Source organism: Triticum dicoccoides, chromosome 2A, assembly GCF_002162155.2.
Source record: "Triticum dicoccoides isolate Atlit2015 ecotype Zavitan chromosome 2A, WEW_v2.0, whole genome shotgun sequence".
Taxonomy (NCBI): domain Eukaryota; kingdom Viridiplantae; phylum Streptophyta; class Magnoliopsida; order Poales; family Poaceae; genus Triticum; species Triticum dicoccoides.
In genome coordinates, this window is record NC_041382.1 from 786,751,537 (window position 1) to 786,767,103 (window position 15,567).

The following is a 15,567-nucleotide window of genomic DNA, read 5'->3' on the forward strand; positions in this document are numbered from 1 at the left end:
TCACGTGGTGCTTCGAAACAACGAACTGTCGCAACGGTGCACAGTTAGGGGGAACACTTTCTTGAAATTATTATGAGGGATCATCTTATTTACTACCGTCGTTCTAAGTAAACAAGATGCATAAACATGATAAACATCACATGCAATCAAATAGTGACATGATATGGCCATCATCACTTTGCTACTCATGATCTCCATCTTCGGGGCTCCATGATCATCATCGTCACCGGCATGACACCATGATCTCCATCATCATGATCTCTATCATCGTGTCTTCATGAAGTTGTCTCGTCAACTATTACTTCTACTACTACAGCTGACGGTTAGCAATAAAGTAAAGTAATTACATGATGTTTATGTTGACACGCAGTCATAAATAAATTAAGACAACTCCTATGGCTCCTGCCTGTTGTGATACTCATCGACATGCAAGTCGTGATTCCTATTACAAGAACATGATCAATCTCATACATCACATATATCATTCATCACATCCTTTTGGCCATATCACATCACATAGCATACCCTGCAAAAACAAGTTAGACGTCCTCTAATTGTTGTTTGCATGTTTTACGTGGCTGCTATGGGTTTCTAGCAAGAACGTTTCTTACCTACGCAAAAACCACAACGTGATATGCCAATTGCTATTTACCCTTCATAAGAACCCTTTTCATCGAATCCGATCCAACTAAAGTGGGAGAGACAGACACCCGCTAGCCACCTTATGCAACTAGTGCATGTCAGTCGGTGGAACCAGTCTGACGTAAGAGTACGTGTAAGGTCGGTCCGGGCCGCTTCATCCCACAATGCCACCAAATCAAGATTGGACTAGTAACGGCAAGCATATTGAACAAAATCAACGCCCACAACTACTTTGTGTTCTACTCGTGCATAGTAACTACGCATAGACCTAGCTCATGATGCCACTGTTGGGGAACGTAGCATAAATTCCAATTTTTCCTACGTGTCACCAAGATCTATCTATGGAGTCATCTAGCAACGAGGGAGGAGTGGATCTACATACCCTTGTAGATCGCGCACGGAAGCGTTCAAGAGAACGGGGTTGATGGAGTCGTACTCGTCGTGATCCAAATCACCGATGATCCTAGCGCCGAACGGACGGCACCTCCACGTTCACACACGTATGGAGCAGCGACGTCTCCTCCTTCTTGATCCAGCAAGGGGGGGGGGGAGGTTGATGGAGATCCAGCAGCACGACGGCGTGGTGGTGGAAGTAGCGGGATTCCAACAGGGCTTCGCCAAGCACTGCGGGAGGAGGGAGATGTGTCATGGGAGGGAAAGGGAGGCGCGAGGGCTTAGGTGCGGCTGCCCTCCCTTCCCCCCACTATATATAGGGCCAAGGGAGAGGGGGGCGCAGCCTTGGCCCTTCCTCCAAGGAAGGGTGCGGCCAGGGAGGAGTCCATCCTCCCCAAGGCACCTAGGAGGTGCCTTCCCCCTTTATGACTCTTTCTTTCCCTTATCTCTTGGCGCATGGGCCTCTTGGGGCTGGTGCCCTTGGCCCATATAGGCCAAGGCGCACACCCCTACAGCCCATGTGGCCCCCCGGGGCAGGTGGACCCCCTTGGTGGACCCCCGGACCCCTTTCGGCACTCCCGGTACAATACCGATAATGCGCGAAACTTTTCTGGCGACCAAAACAAGACTTCCCATATATAAATCTTTACCTCCGGACCATTCCGGAACTCCTCATGACGTCCGGGATCTCATCCGGGACTCCAAACAACTTTCGGGTTACCGCATACTAATATCTCTATAACCCTAGCGTCACTGAACCTTAAGTGTGTAGACCCTACGGGTTCGGGAGACATGCATACATGACCGAGATGACTCTCCGGTCAATAACCAACAACGGGGTCTGGATAGCCATGTTGGCTCCCACATGTTCCACGATGATCTCATCGGATGAACCACGATGTCAAGGACTTAATCAATCCCGTATACAATTCCCTTTGTCTAGCGGTACGATACTTGCCCGAGATTCGATCGTCGGTATCCCGATACCTTGTTCAATCTCGTTACCGGCAAGTCTCTTTACTCGTTTCGTAACACATCATCCCATGATCAACTCCTTGATCACATTGTGCACATTATGATGATGTCCTACCGACTGGGCCCAGAGATACCTCTCCGTTTACACGGAGTGACAAATCCCAGTCTCGATTCGTGCCAACCCAACAGACACTTTCGGAGATACCTGTAGTGTACCTTTATAGCCACCCAGTTACTTGTGACGTTTGGCACACCCAAAGCACTCCTACGGTATTCGGGAGTTGCACAATCTCATGGTCTAAGGAAATGATACTTGACATTAGAAAAGCTTTAGCATACGAACTACATGATCTTGTGCTAGGCTTAGGATTGGGTCTTTGTCCATCACATCATTCTCCTAATGATGTGATCCCGTTATCAATGACATCCAATGTCCATGGTCAGGAAACCGTAACCATCTATTAATCAACGAGCTAGTCAACTAGAGGCTTACTAGGGACATGGTGTTGTCTATGTATCCACACATGTATCTGAGTTTCCTATCAATACAATTCTAGCATGGATAATAAACGATTATCATGAACAAGGAAATATAATAATAACTAATTTATTATTGCCTCTAGGGCATATTTCCAACATTAACCCTCTACACAATTCCGTTCCTTCTTTCACTACTAAGAAAAATCCTATAGGCGTAACTGTGGCTTGGGGTAAGTGACCCGTGCTACAGCTACTTAGCAGTAGCACGGTGTAAAACCCAGCGCTGCAGGTGAATGTTAGCTGTAGTGCGGATTCACCATACAGGCGCTGCTACTAAGTGGTCCTCACCGTGTCCCTCGGGGCTGGCTAAAGTAGTAGTGCGGGGTATAAAACCCGCGGTACAACTAACAGGGTAGCAGTAGCGCGGCCTTTATTACTCACGCCGCTACTGTGGATACACAGGCCCAACTCCCGGGCCTGCCTCACAGCAGCGTGGGGTATGTTCCCGGCGCTACGGCCCCTTGCCCCACACTACTGCTAAGCCACCCTTATCCCCTTCCTACAACTCGTTCCTCACTCTCCCTCTCCTCATTGTCTCTCCCTCTGTCAACGTCGCAGCCACTCCTCCCGCCGTCACCGCATTGTTGTCGTCCCCGTCCTCGGTAAGCCTCCTCCCTCATCCCTGCTCCCGCAGCCTTCCTCCCTCCTTCTGTATATATCAGCAAATATATATGGAAAGAAATTTTTCAGTGAATGAATAGGGTTTTAGAAAATTTTCAATAATGTTTCACCCGCAGGCAGTAAATGAATTTTCAGAAAATTTTAGTTATGACATATTATGTTAGCTGAATTATAGTTAGCAGGAAAGAGCATTGGAAGTTTAGGTAGAGTTTTATAATGGCAGTAGTAAATTTTATTTTGGTAGAGTCTTAACATCGTTTAGGCATTTTGTTTAATTCATATAAATTCAACCATGCCTCATATGACAAATTGTTATATATGAAAGTTGATCAGCATCATGTCTACTTTTTGTTTACGTAAGTTTTACTATAACTAATATTGCCAACCCATTGTTCATCCAGTTTAAAAGTGCATGATGATGTTATAGGCAGAAAAGTATAAAACTTGTATAGTTTGAAAATTTTGAACCTTAGTTCTATTTTAAACTAGTTATATGTGTAAAATGCTCTTGAAACATGAAACTCGGATAAATACATATCTTAAATTCATATTTTGTTTTGAACCAGAGAAACTAGTGTGAAGAAGCGAGGAGGTGCACCAAGAGGGATAACCAGAGCCTCGAGAACAAGCTACTGAAGACCACCAAGGTATATATGTTTCTGACTTAAAGATGAAGAGCTTTGACCAACAATGATGGATATTTGAAAATGTGTTGTTGTGGAGAAGATGGATATTCGGACATGTGTTGCTTGTCTATTTGGTTATGTGTATGATTTTGCAGGGAACACCTCCGAGTAGCCTATGTTTTGTCGGAATGTTGATTCATTTCTGTTCCGGTAAATTTCAGGCACTTGATATGTCCTATTTTAGCAAAGGTCATGCCAAAAAAATTCTGTATTTTGGCATGACTTTTACTAGAAAGTAGGAAATATTGAGTGCCCTACCCTAGGAGTAACTAGGAGTGGGGGTCGCTTCTCCTTCTTCTCCTTGTGCTAGACCTTCATAATGCACTAGGGGAAGGAGGCATAGTGACCACCACCGGCAGTTGAAATATCAGTGAGGGTGTGTCCACCATATCCACCAACATATATGGTCGAAATATCAGTGCGGAAGAATCCCAATTGTTGTCATGGGGGTCGCTTGTCCTTCTTCCCCGTGTGCTAGACCTTTTGGTAATGCACACGGGAAAGAACAAAGGTGCGACCATCATCGACGGTCAAAATATCAGTGAGGGAGTACCCACCATATACACCATCGGAGATGAGAGTTGTTCAAGGAAGACTCGATAGACCGAAAGTTATCTCGTGCTGAAAAGTGATATGTGAGTTGAGTTCCTGTTATTTTCCACCCATTTTTAATGTTTTAATTATGAACACAGCAAATGGATGACAACGATAGGATCCCCGAGTGCGATGACTATACCGATGACGGGGGTATGTCATCTAATATGCAAACGACCATGGACTAGTTTCTAATATGCAAACTCTACTGAACGTCAAACAAATGAATGCCTCAAAATCGAAGGATGGAGACAAATAGTGAATGAGTGTAGCCCAACAATTGGAGACCTGTGGATCCCTGTGCTCCATAATGGAGATGGAGGGGGTTTTCTGTTTTATTCAATTTTACCTAAGAGAGATGAGTAGGTCCTAGTATTCGACATGGGCTCGGAAGTTATTTGCCTAGGATGATAACGATTAGTTAGTAGTGGTTAACTATGATGATGATGATGGTGAGACGTTGTTATACCATTAAGATGACGGTGAGTTGTTATAACACTACGATTATGATTAGTAGTTATATCATTTTGATGATGATGAGTTGTTATATCACTACAATGATGATAAGTAGTTATATCATTATGATGGTGATGAGTTGTATAAAAATTTATATCAGGTTGTATAAGTACAATATATATGCAAAAATGAAATACACAGATTTAGTAGTGGCGCGGGGTACTACTCAATGCTACAGCTATGTAGTAGTAGCGCAGGTCTAACCCAGCATTGCTGCTATCACAAGTAGTAGTAGTGTGGGGCCAGGCCCGCGCTACTACTAACAAGTTAGTTGTAGCACACTAGCAGTAGAGTGGGCCCCGTGCTACTACTAGGCTTTTACCCCGCATCCCTACTAGGCTTATCCCTAGTAGTCTTACTGGGTTTGTCATTGTCATATTATAACCACACCTCACCCTCTATTTCGTCTATTTTCGAAGACCTTGTTCTTTATCTATTTGGCGACATATATAATTTTTTGGGACTGTGTGTAAATTAGCAAGGTGGTACTATTAATTAATAAGAAAACATTTTTGGTAGAACCATAAGCTAGCCCATTGACCCAACAGGGACAATCGTAGACTTGCAAAAATGATGATAATAATAATATGGGTGAATGAATGAGAAAATTAAAGAAACACATCTTGCTTTATTTGTATTAGTATTAGTATATACTCCCCCCGTTTGGTGAAAAGTGTACATATAGAAATTTTAGGACAAATTATGAGTGGAGTAAAAAATACATTGGAAAGGTGCGAGTCACCATCTCTCCTCTTTAATTACCCAACCCCTAAGTGCATGTAAAAATTAAGGAGACCATGGGTAGAATGTTATTGGTCTGGATTACCGTGTGATGAGAGAGAAATATATTTTTTGCTTTGAAGTGCATTGGAAAGATAGATGTACACTCTTTTATGGTTAAATTTGAAAGCCAAATGTACACCCTTCACCGGACGGAGGGAGTATATAACAAGTGTTTCCTACCAGCAGCGTTAGTTACCCTTAATACGTCTCCAACGTATCTATAATTTTTAATTGTTTCATGCTATTATATTATCTGTTTTGGATGTTTTATATGCATTAATATGATATTTTGTATTATTTTTGGGACTAACCTATTAGCCTAGAGCACAGTGCGAGTTCCTGTTTTTCCCCCTGTTTTAGAGTTTCGCAGAAAAGGACTACCAAATGTAGTCCAAACGGAATGAAACCTTCATGATGATTGTTTTGGATCAGAAGACAACCAAGAGACTTGGAGATGAAGTCGGAGGAGCCACGAGGCGGCCACAAGGACGGAGGGCGCGCCCAGGGGGTAGGGCGCCCCCACCCTTCTGGGCCCCTCGTGAGCCTCATGACCTAATTCTTTCGCCTATATATTCCCAAATATCCCCAAACCACCCGAGGCATCCACGAAAACACATTTCCACCGCCGCAACCTTCTGTACCCGTGAGATACCATCTAGCGACATTTTCTGGCACCCTGCCGGAGGGGGATTCGATCACGGAGGGCTTCTACTTCAACTCCTGCCCTTCCGATGAAGCGTGAGTAGTTTATCATAGACCTACGGATCCACAGCTAGTAGCTAGATGGCTTCTTCTCTCTCTTTGATTCTCAATACCATGTTCTTCTCGATGTTCTTGAGATCTATTCGATGTAATACTTTTTTGCGGTGTGTTTGCTGAGATCCGATGAATTGTGGATTTATGATTAGCTTGTCTATGAATATTATTTGAATCTTCTCTGAATTATTTTATGCATGCTTTGATATCTTTGTAATTCTCTTTCAATTATCGGTTTGGTCTGGCCAACTAGATTGATTTTTCTTGCAATGGGAGAAGTGCTTAGCTTTGGGTTCAGTCTTGCGGTGTCCTTTCGCAGTGACAGCAGGGGCAGCAAGGCACGTATCGTATTGTTGCCATCGATGATAAATGGATGGGGTTTTCATCATATTGCTTGATTAATTACTCTACATCATGTCATCTTACTTAATGCATTACTCAGTTCTTTATGAACTTAATACTATAGATGCATGCTGAATAGCAGTCGATGTGTGGAGTAATAGTAGTACATGCAGAATCGTTTCGATCTACTTGACACGGACGTGATGCCTATATTCATGATCATTGCCTTACATATCGTCATAACTTTGTGTTTTTCTATCAATTGTTCGGCAGTAATTTGTTCACCCACCTTATTGCTATCATGAGAGAATCCTCTAGTGAAAACTATGGCCCCGGGTCTATTTTTCATCATATAAGTTTCCGATCTACTATTTTGCAATCTTTTACTTTCCAGTCTATAAACCAAAAATACCAAAAATATTTACTTTATTTTTTATCTATCTCTATCAGATCTCACTTTTGCAAGTAACCGTGAAGGGATTGAAAACCCCTTTATTGCGTTGGTTGCAAGTGTTTGATTGTTTGTGTAGGTATTCGGTGATTTGTGTGTTGTCTCCTACTAGATTGATACCTTGGTTCTCAAACTGATGGAAATACTTATCTCTACTTTGCTGGATCACCCTTTCCTCTTCAAGGGAAAAACCAACGCAAGCTCAAGAAGTAGCAACCCTTACGTGAGTTTTGTATGTTGTATGTAGTATCTGTCAAAATCGAGTGTACGTTCGTGTAGTATGTAGTACTCCCTCCGACCCAAAATAAGTGACTCAACTTTGTACTAACTTTGTACTAAAATTAGTACAAAGTTGAGTCACATATTTTGGGATGGAGGGAGTATATAAGAATATCTAGATAGTATACAAATATTTCCTACCATCAGTGGTAATTACCCTCCCCTGAGTTTTGTATCTTGTATATACTATCTGTCAAAATTGTGTAGTATGTAGTATATAAGAATATTTGGACAATATATATATCCGATACTTCAGGTAGTATGTTCCAAATTTTTTAGTATATTGTTTTACACAAATATGAAGGTATTTTCAACATATATAAAAACTATGGACTCACATGAAATTTTTCGTGTATCTTGTTTTAAATATTTTAGATATAGTATATGAACATATTTAAAATGATTAATTTGTATATACAAAGAGCAAGGTGGATTTTTGAGACATGGTCCCACACGATGATGAAATCTTGGCAGTCCATGCATGCTGCGAGATTAGCACTTATATATAGTGAATTAATGAATACCGATAATTTGATCAATACAAGTATGTGAGGCATCTTAAATGCGATAGTGGTCTAGGCACTAGTCCGCATTTAAACGTGTCTGACTCACCTACACGCCTTGAATGGCACTTAAAAAGTGTGGGCCTGCCGTTTTTGCTGTGGTTTATTTTGCCTAAGGTTGGTCATAGTGGGAGTAACTTAGCAAGTAACATAGCGGATTTCAAGACAAGTTTGCTTATGTGGCATATAGTTAATAAGCATAGAGGTGTTTGGAGTAACATAATATGTTACTGTAACATAAAGCAACTCAAAGAAAAATGAGTCTACAATATAATAAATGCAGTCATCTATGATATTACTTGTATGTTACTTTGCACTATAAAGGTAGTAATATAGACTAGGGTCGTATGCATAACACTAGTCTAAGTTACTTCCCACTATGACTAACCTAAGCTTATTTTGTGTCCATATAATTGCGATGTACTGGTGTGTGTATTCATCAGAGCCATCCGTTCGTATTAATGTTGTACTATTACCTAATCATTGACAATTTTGATTCATCTGTACGCTATCATTTGCTATCCATATAGCACGCACTATTTGACTGTTTCTTGCTATTTGACAATTTTGATTCATCCTTCTTCTCTAGTTCATGTACTCCCTTCATGTGCAGGACTAGTGTAAAATGCCGGTGAGATCAAGCATTATTGAAAATTGAGTTTTGCAATGTTAGAGCGTTTTTATTTATGCATGTTTCTTCTCAGGCACGCATTGTCGATACTCATCTAATCACTTGCTCATCAGCGGCATGCTTGGGAACTCGGGGTTATGCAGCTTAAACAATGGCATGTGACCATGCAAACTTTCGGCTTGTGAGGCAACTAACTGTAAACTGATGAGATTTTTTGTGAAAGTGCATTGGAATATATACTGCAAGTTGAATGAAAAAAAATTATTTTTAATTTCAGTTTTCAAATATTTGTGACCCTTCAAGATTTGTAAGAAAATGAACTTTGAAGAACATTAAGACAATGGGTCTAAAAATGTATTATTGAAATTGTTGTAAAATAGATATAGATTTTGTAATAGGCCTTTGTCTTATCATCCATTAGTATTCCCTTAAGGTTTTCTCTACTCACGCTAATTAATATCACCACCTACCTGGCCACTGTCATCACTTAAATATAACTTGCAATCAATGGTCTGTGTATTTTATCTAGTTCATCATCTTAAAACAAGCGATTTATACCTGAATGTTGTATATTGTTGCCGTGTGCGTCAATGTTGAATTAAAAGTGCTTAAGCAATCCGGTTCATGCTAGTTTTATGCTAATCTAACTATAAAAGTCTATCTGAGATGTTTATCACTTTATAATATTGACCCCATGGTCTGTGTCAACCATTAAGGAAAGTGCATGTGTTTTCAACGCACTGGATGAATATTAATTCATGTTGGGTGAATTGATAGCCCGCAAGCCATTAAACACTAGCTTCACACGAATTAAATGCCTATCAACCACATGTGACTGTTTATATTGCTATTTTTGCTAGGGACAATTAAAATATGTCATTTCCTTGATACTGATTGTATGGGGAGATGGACATTTATCCTAATATACCGATGGTTACTGTTTTTGACCAAGCCAGGAAAGTGCTAATGGTGGACCTTAAGTACAACGTTGCAAAGCTCAAGTACAACGTTGCGAAGCTCAACTACTACATTAGGAGCAGTTGGGTTGTGGTCTTCATTAGTACTACTAAAGGTACTTGATCAGGATGCAAATAATACCACTCCCTCCGTATTGGTGTATTAGGCGCGGTGCATTAAATATTCACCTCGTTCATTTTTTCGCTAGGAAAAAATAAATCAGCCAATAGGAGGCGTGGGGCGTGTATGCATTCAATGACTCGAGACTACTTAGCACAACATGCAGTGATCAATTCTTTGGATTCTCAATAGTATTAATTAGCGCATAAATATCAAGTTCTCTTATTTTTCCCTCACCTTAGTTGCGGTGCACAACCTAAGATGACTAATGCACCGGTATGGAGGCTGTAGCTAATTAACTGGAACATGATACATCCGCAAGGGTGGGCCATAATAATTAGTCATAATCAACATCATTATGGAGAGATCAGTACAAAATGTCGATGCAGGTGAATGAGCACCATGCAAAGGGCAACGAGGTTGGCCAGCATGACATCCAGTTCGTTGAACAGCGAAAGGTTAGTGCATTTACTATGTTACTACAACTGCCACTCCTGCCGATTTCCTCTTCCCACCTGAAGCCCGTAGCACCTGGGTTAGAGCATGGTTAATAATATAGCCAACGGTCGGCTAACAGGAGTTGTCATGTCATCTACAGCCAACCTCTTAGCCGGCATATACAATAGTAAGTTTTAAATGTGTTTTAGTTTATCAATAGTTGGCCCACCTCACATACTCACAAAATGTCTTGGGTCTCGTGTTGCAGCTGGCTACTAACCAAAAGCCCGCCTATCTTCTCTCTCCTCTTCTCTCTCCTCCAACTAAGCAAAGATTTATTATTCTATTCCTTACAGCCTGCTTATGTCACCCTATTGTACTTGCTCTTATTTGGTTTAGAGAAAGTAGCAGAAACGAGAGACAGCTGCTCCAATAAATGGAGAGTAACACTCTCCATTTGCTCTTGGGTCTCATGTTTTGATCCGCTCAATGTTGCATGTAGCGGTTCAGGTTGAGAGAAATTCAATATGTTTAGAGGAATAATAAGAAAACTATACTACATGGATACCATGAAGAGATGTTAGTATACACGTTCTGTGTATTAAAATTTCACTAATCACGTTGTAGCTGACGGGCATGATTTGATCCTCGCATGCCACTATGTTCACTCATGATTTATGAGAGCAGTGTTTTGGCTCCCGCAGTGAACAGTAAATTCCAAAGAAAACTAGAAAAATTCAATATAAAATTCAATTTCTTTTGATTCAGTTTGAGATCGGCTTAAGTTCATGAGGTCTGCTCCAAATTTCAGCTCATTTGGACATCTGAGTAGCTCTTGGCAAAAATATAAATTTGGTGTCTGTGAAACAGTTTATTATTTATCTACTGTTTCTGACCCAATTTGTCTTTTTTGCTGAGAGCTACACATATGTCTAAATGATCTGAAATTTGAAGCAGACCGCACACAACAAATCATCTTCCATGTAAGAAAATCGGAATTTTTAAAATTTTAAGTATTTTTTATTTTCTCTTAACCGGGTGCAAATGAGCTTAGGGTCATAATTGGATATTTGATATAGTAACACTAAACTAAGCGTGAGTGTAGAATAGCTTATTCTACACCCCAGTAAAGGTACATATAAAATATAGTGTTTTTTGTTAAAATGTTGTAAATTACAAGCTTGGGTAGTAAAAATATTATTTGCTGAATTACTATATTTTATACATGATTTTACTAGATTTTTGTATATAACGTTACTAGGTGGTGTAGAATAAGCTATTCTACGCTCATGCTTAGAATAAGCGGAACTACCACCAGGATGTATTTTGTCCCTCGCATGCTTTGTGATTCGTATTAACTGCAACCCAAAATATTTAGGCTTGTTGGAGCTAAGCGCGAGGGGCGAGATGTATGCCCGGCTCACTGTAGCTTTTTCCTGCTCGCTACAATACAGGGCCAGCGAACATTGGCACGGACGCTGTGCTTGATTTGGTTTTACGGTTTTTCTATGTTTTTATCGTTTTCACTGGTTTTTACAGTTTACTTACCAGTTTTCATTGGTTTTCTCTTTTCTCAGTTTTTTCTTTCTTTTCATTGGTTTTCATTGTTTCTTTCTTTCGTTTTTTCTTTCCTTCCTTTTTTCTTCATCAGTTTTCTCGGTTTTTCGTTTTTCTTCATTATAGATTTTGTTTTCACTAGTTTCTTTTATTTTTTGTTTTTTGTTCATTATACTGTGGTTTTCTTTGTGTTTCTGTTTTGTTCACCTTTTATTTTTGTTTCTTTGTTTTTTTTCGTAGCTTTTGTTTTTTTGGCATGTTAACTTTTTTTGGTATCTGTTTAACATTTTGCGTATACATCAGAAACATATCTTATATACGCTTTAAACATTTTTTATATACATGATTAATTTTATTGTAGCTTATTTATCTTTTCTATACATATTTATTATTTTCCAATGCTGGATTAACATTTTTTAAAATAGAATATTAACATTTATTGAATACATGGTCAATATTTTTTATACATATTTTAAAAAATTAGATGATTGATTACTTTTTTTATGTTACAAGATAAACGGTTATTGAAAAAGTTTGATTGATAAGTTTTATATACGCGATAAACTTTTGTTCATACTCATTAGTATTTCTATATACATGTTTTGTATACATGAGAAACATTTTCTCTAAACGCATTTAACAATTTTCAAATGTATTTACATCAAGTATAAACAAAAATGAAAAAGAAAGCAAAAAACTAGAACAAAAAATGTGAAAAAACAAGGTTGTGGCCTCCATGCCTGGGCCGGCCCATCTCGCGCCTCTTTCAGGTTAGGCTTCCCTCGGTCTTACCAGAAGCGAGGTATAACCGTACTCGTGGCTAAGTTACTGCGACGTGAATCCTCTGGGGCTGGTTCGGCTCTCATAACCTTGTTGTGTTTCTATGATTTTCACGTTGTGGGCAAATTATGTAGTACAACAATAAAAGTTGCTGTTACTCCAAATAAATAAATAAAATTTGCATATTATTTTGATTCTTTGAGAAAAACTCGCCAAGTTTTATTCATTCATAGCAATTTTCATAGGTACACTAGTTGGGTCTTGAGGGTTGCCCAACCAAATGCTAATTATTTTGATCCGAGCAACTAGTTAAAAGGTGCCCTTGGATGGGATTTAGGGGCACCGGTGGGCGCACACAGGGAGCGCTCCAGCATTGTCACACAACCCACATTGGATGCAGCCTACATATGAATCTTTTTTTTGCTTGGTTTTGTCCGTGTTTTAAGATTTCCAACTTTGCTCAGGTATTTCCTGTTTATTCTTGATTCTTTTTGATTTTTTTTGGTTTTCTCTGGATTTATTGGGTTTTCTCTTTTTTGTTTGTGTTTCTGGATTTTTTTTCTTTTTTTTCAGGTTTTACTATTTTTTTCAAAACTTACAAAACATGTTTGATTGACACAAATTCTAAATCTACTAGTATTATTGAATCAGAGGTACTATGTAGGAAAAGGTTCTAGTTTCAAAACAGGGATGTGCAATTAAAGCTCATACTCTACCAGCACCAATGGTTCAAATACAGGGATCTGAGTGGTATTAGTAACAACTCGGAATTAAAGGAAGAAATACACAAGCTCTCACTTTTTGTACATACCTGCATACTTTCCATTTCCTGAAGCCTGTTAATAATATCTCGTGCGCTAGCTGGTCTCTTCTCGGGATTGAATTCTCTACACTCTACAGCTATCTGGTAGCATTCTTGTATTTGTTCACATAATGTGTCCCGTTGTGATCTCTCCAACCTATCGCTCCAACTTTCAAGTACCTAAAAGTTGCAGTAGTGAGTTATGTTCTAAATGTCAAATATGTATATTATATACTGACAAAAAAATTCTCTAAAAAGTAACTTCTGTCCCCGTAAATTCAAGTCAGATCTGTCATCATGTAAATTGCACTTTAGAAATGAAACATCAAAACTAAGAGCAAATATTCTCTCAAAAACACTCTGTTGTGCTTCCATAAATGATATTACGCAATATCTAAAACGGAAACGTAATGACCATATGCATTGTAGAAGCATGGCAATTATTTTAAAGTTGACCCTTCTTAGCCAAAAGGGAAACTGATCTTTCATCTTTCTAACAATCGCATATATTGTCCTTACGTGCTCGATACGTTCATGTGCTTTATGCCCGGTCAGTATTTCTAAGATAATAACACCAAGACTATACAAGTCAGCGCTGCATGTGATTACACCGCTTCCGGAAAATTCTGGTGCCCAATATCCCCTGTATAAAAATATAAAAGATTTGATCAACTAATGAACAAAGCGAGTTCAGCTTAAATAACAAAACACAAAAATATGAGCTTCGAAGAGAACATAGTTAGCTTACACTGTTCCCAATATGTTTTTGGTGATATCCCAGCTTTGATTTTCACCGAAGCATCTCGACAGGCCAAAATCAGCAATTTTAGGTACCATGCTATTGTCGAGAAGTATATTGGCGGGTTTCAAATCCATGTGAACAATAAGGCTGTCATGAAGGTATTGTAGACCCACGCAAATCCCTTTGATTATTTTGTAGCATGTTCCCCACTCACGATATGCATCTATAAAGGAGAGAAGAGAAATCGGGTTTTGAGAAACTTGATGTATTAACTTTTGAATACTATGCTATATGCCACATTGCACGACTTTTAGTGTATGAATAAAATAAAGAGAAAAATTAGAGGTCACATGGTCCTACCCTTGATATACTCAGCAAGACTCCCATTAGGTATATACTCGAAGCAAAGCAATCTTTGGTGGGTCTCTGCCATGACAGGTTTTCCATCGAATGTTTCCCTACTTCTTTGTGTGTCATCACAATATCCTAGAAATCTTACCACATTCTTGTGCTTTGCCCGCATTAGGCATTCGATCTCTGGATCAAATTCTGTGTCCTCCATTAAGACGTTGGACAACTTCTTCATGGCTATCTCCTTATCACCAAGTATTCCCTGCTTTCAGAGCCTTGTTAGTATAGCTTCGGTTTAAGTTTCAAATCAAGCATGATTAATATCGGAACGCATACTTTATAAACCACTGCAAATCCACCACTTCCAATCTCCTGGTCGTGAGAGAAATCGTTTGTGATGTCCTCCAACAGCGATAGTGGCAGGCCCTTGGGCTCTGCGGCTTCATCGACTAACACCTTCTCTAGGTAACTTCGCGCAATACAAGCTCTGCGTTCCATTTGCAGTTACTAGTATGTAATTGTCCTGGAAACAAGAACAAACTGATTATGTATGTACATGAGCCTAGCTACTAGATCCAAATCTCTAATTACCCAGGTAGGTAATCAGTGAAGTAATATCGTATATATGCAGTACCGAACAGGTAAAGATCACTCACCTATATAAAAGAGAAAGCAGCAATTTTGATTTGGACAGCGCTTGATGACGCCCTCTCTAGTTGCAAATGCTAGAAAATTGATCTGCCAGAGAGCTGCAATAAACACTGAATATAATCGGCGGGCAACCGATCCCCGTAAGCAGCAGCTGCTTCTCAAACTGAACCTAGCGACAAGAGCAACCAACGTACCTTTATATACATCTGAGACAAGAGAGAAGAAAGTGATAATAGCTAGTACCTGGCCAAGCCTTGGTGCTGCCTACTGAATGCGCGATCGAGCTTCAGATTTACCTGTCTCGTGAAGGAGAGGATGGTGTATTGAGAGAGGAGTACACGCTGTGCAAATAATTGAGCTGCCGCTAGATGAACATGTGTGCGTGTGTGGTGCCAGC

General features: G+C 39.7%; 1 protein-coding gene across 1 annotated transcript; it reads right to left on the minus strand.

Moving 5' to 3' along the window:
* Positions 1 to 12,712: 12,712 nt before the first annotated feature.
* LOC119357325 (G-type lectin S-receptor-like serine/threonine-protein kinase At4g11900) lies at positions 12,713 to 15,346 on the minus strand. The gene is made up of 6 exons (XM_037624321.1): positions 15,176 to 15,346; positions 14,856 to 15,042; positions 14,529 to 14,781; positions 14,175 to 14,391; positions 13,946 to 14,069; positions 12,713 to 13,606 (listed from the first exon to the last, which is right to left on the minus strand). Exons 2-6 carry the CDS (start codon positions 15,015 to 15,017, stop codon positions 13,337 to 13,339), a joined length of 1,026 nt encoding a protein of 341 aa, XP_037480218.1. The 5' UTR covers positions 15,018 to 15,042; positions 15,176 to 15,346; the 3' UTR covers positions 12,713 to 13,336.
* Between the last annotated feature and the right edge of the window lie 221 nt (positions 15,347 to 15,567).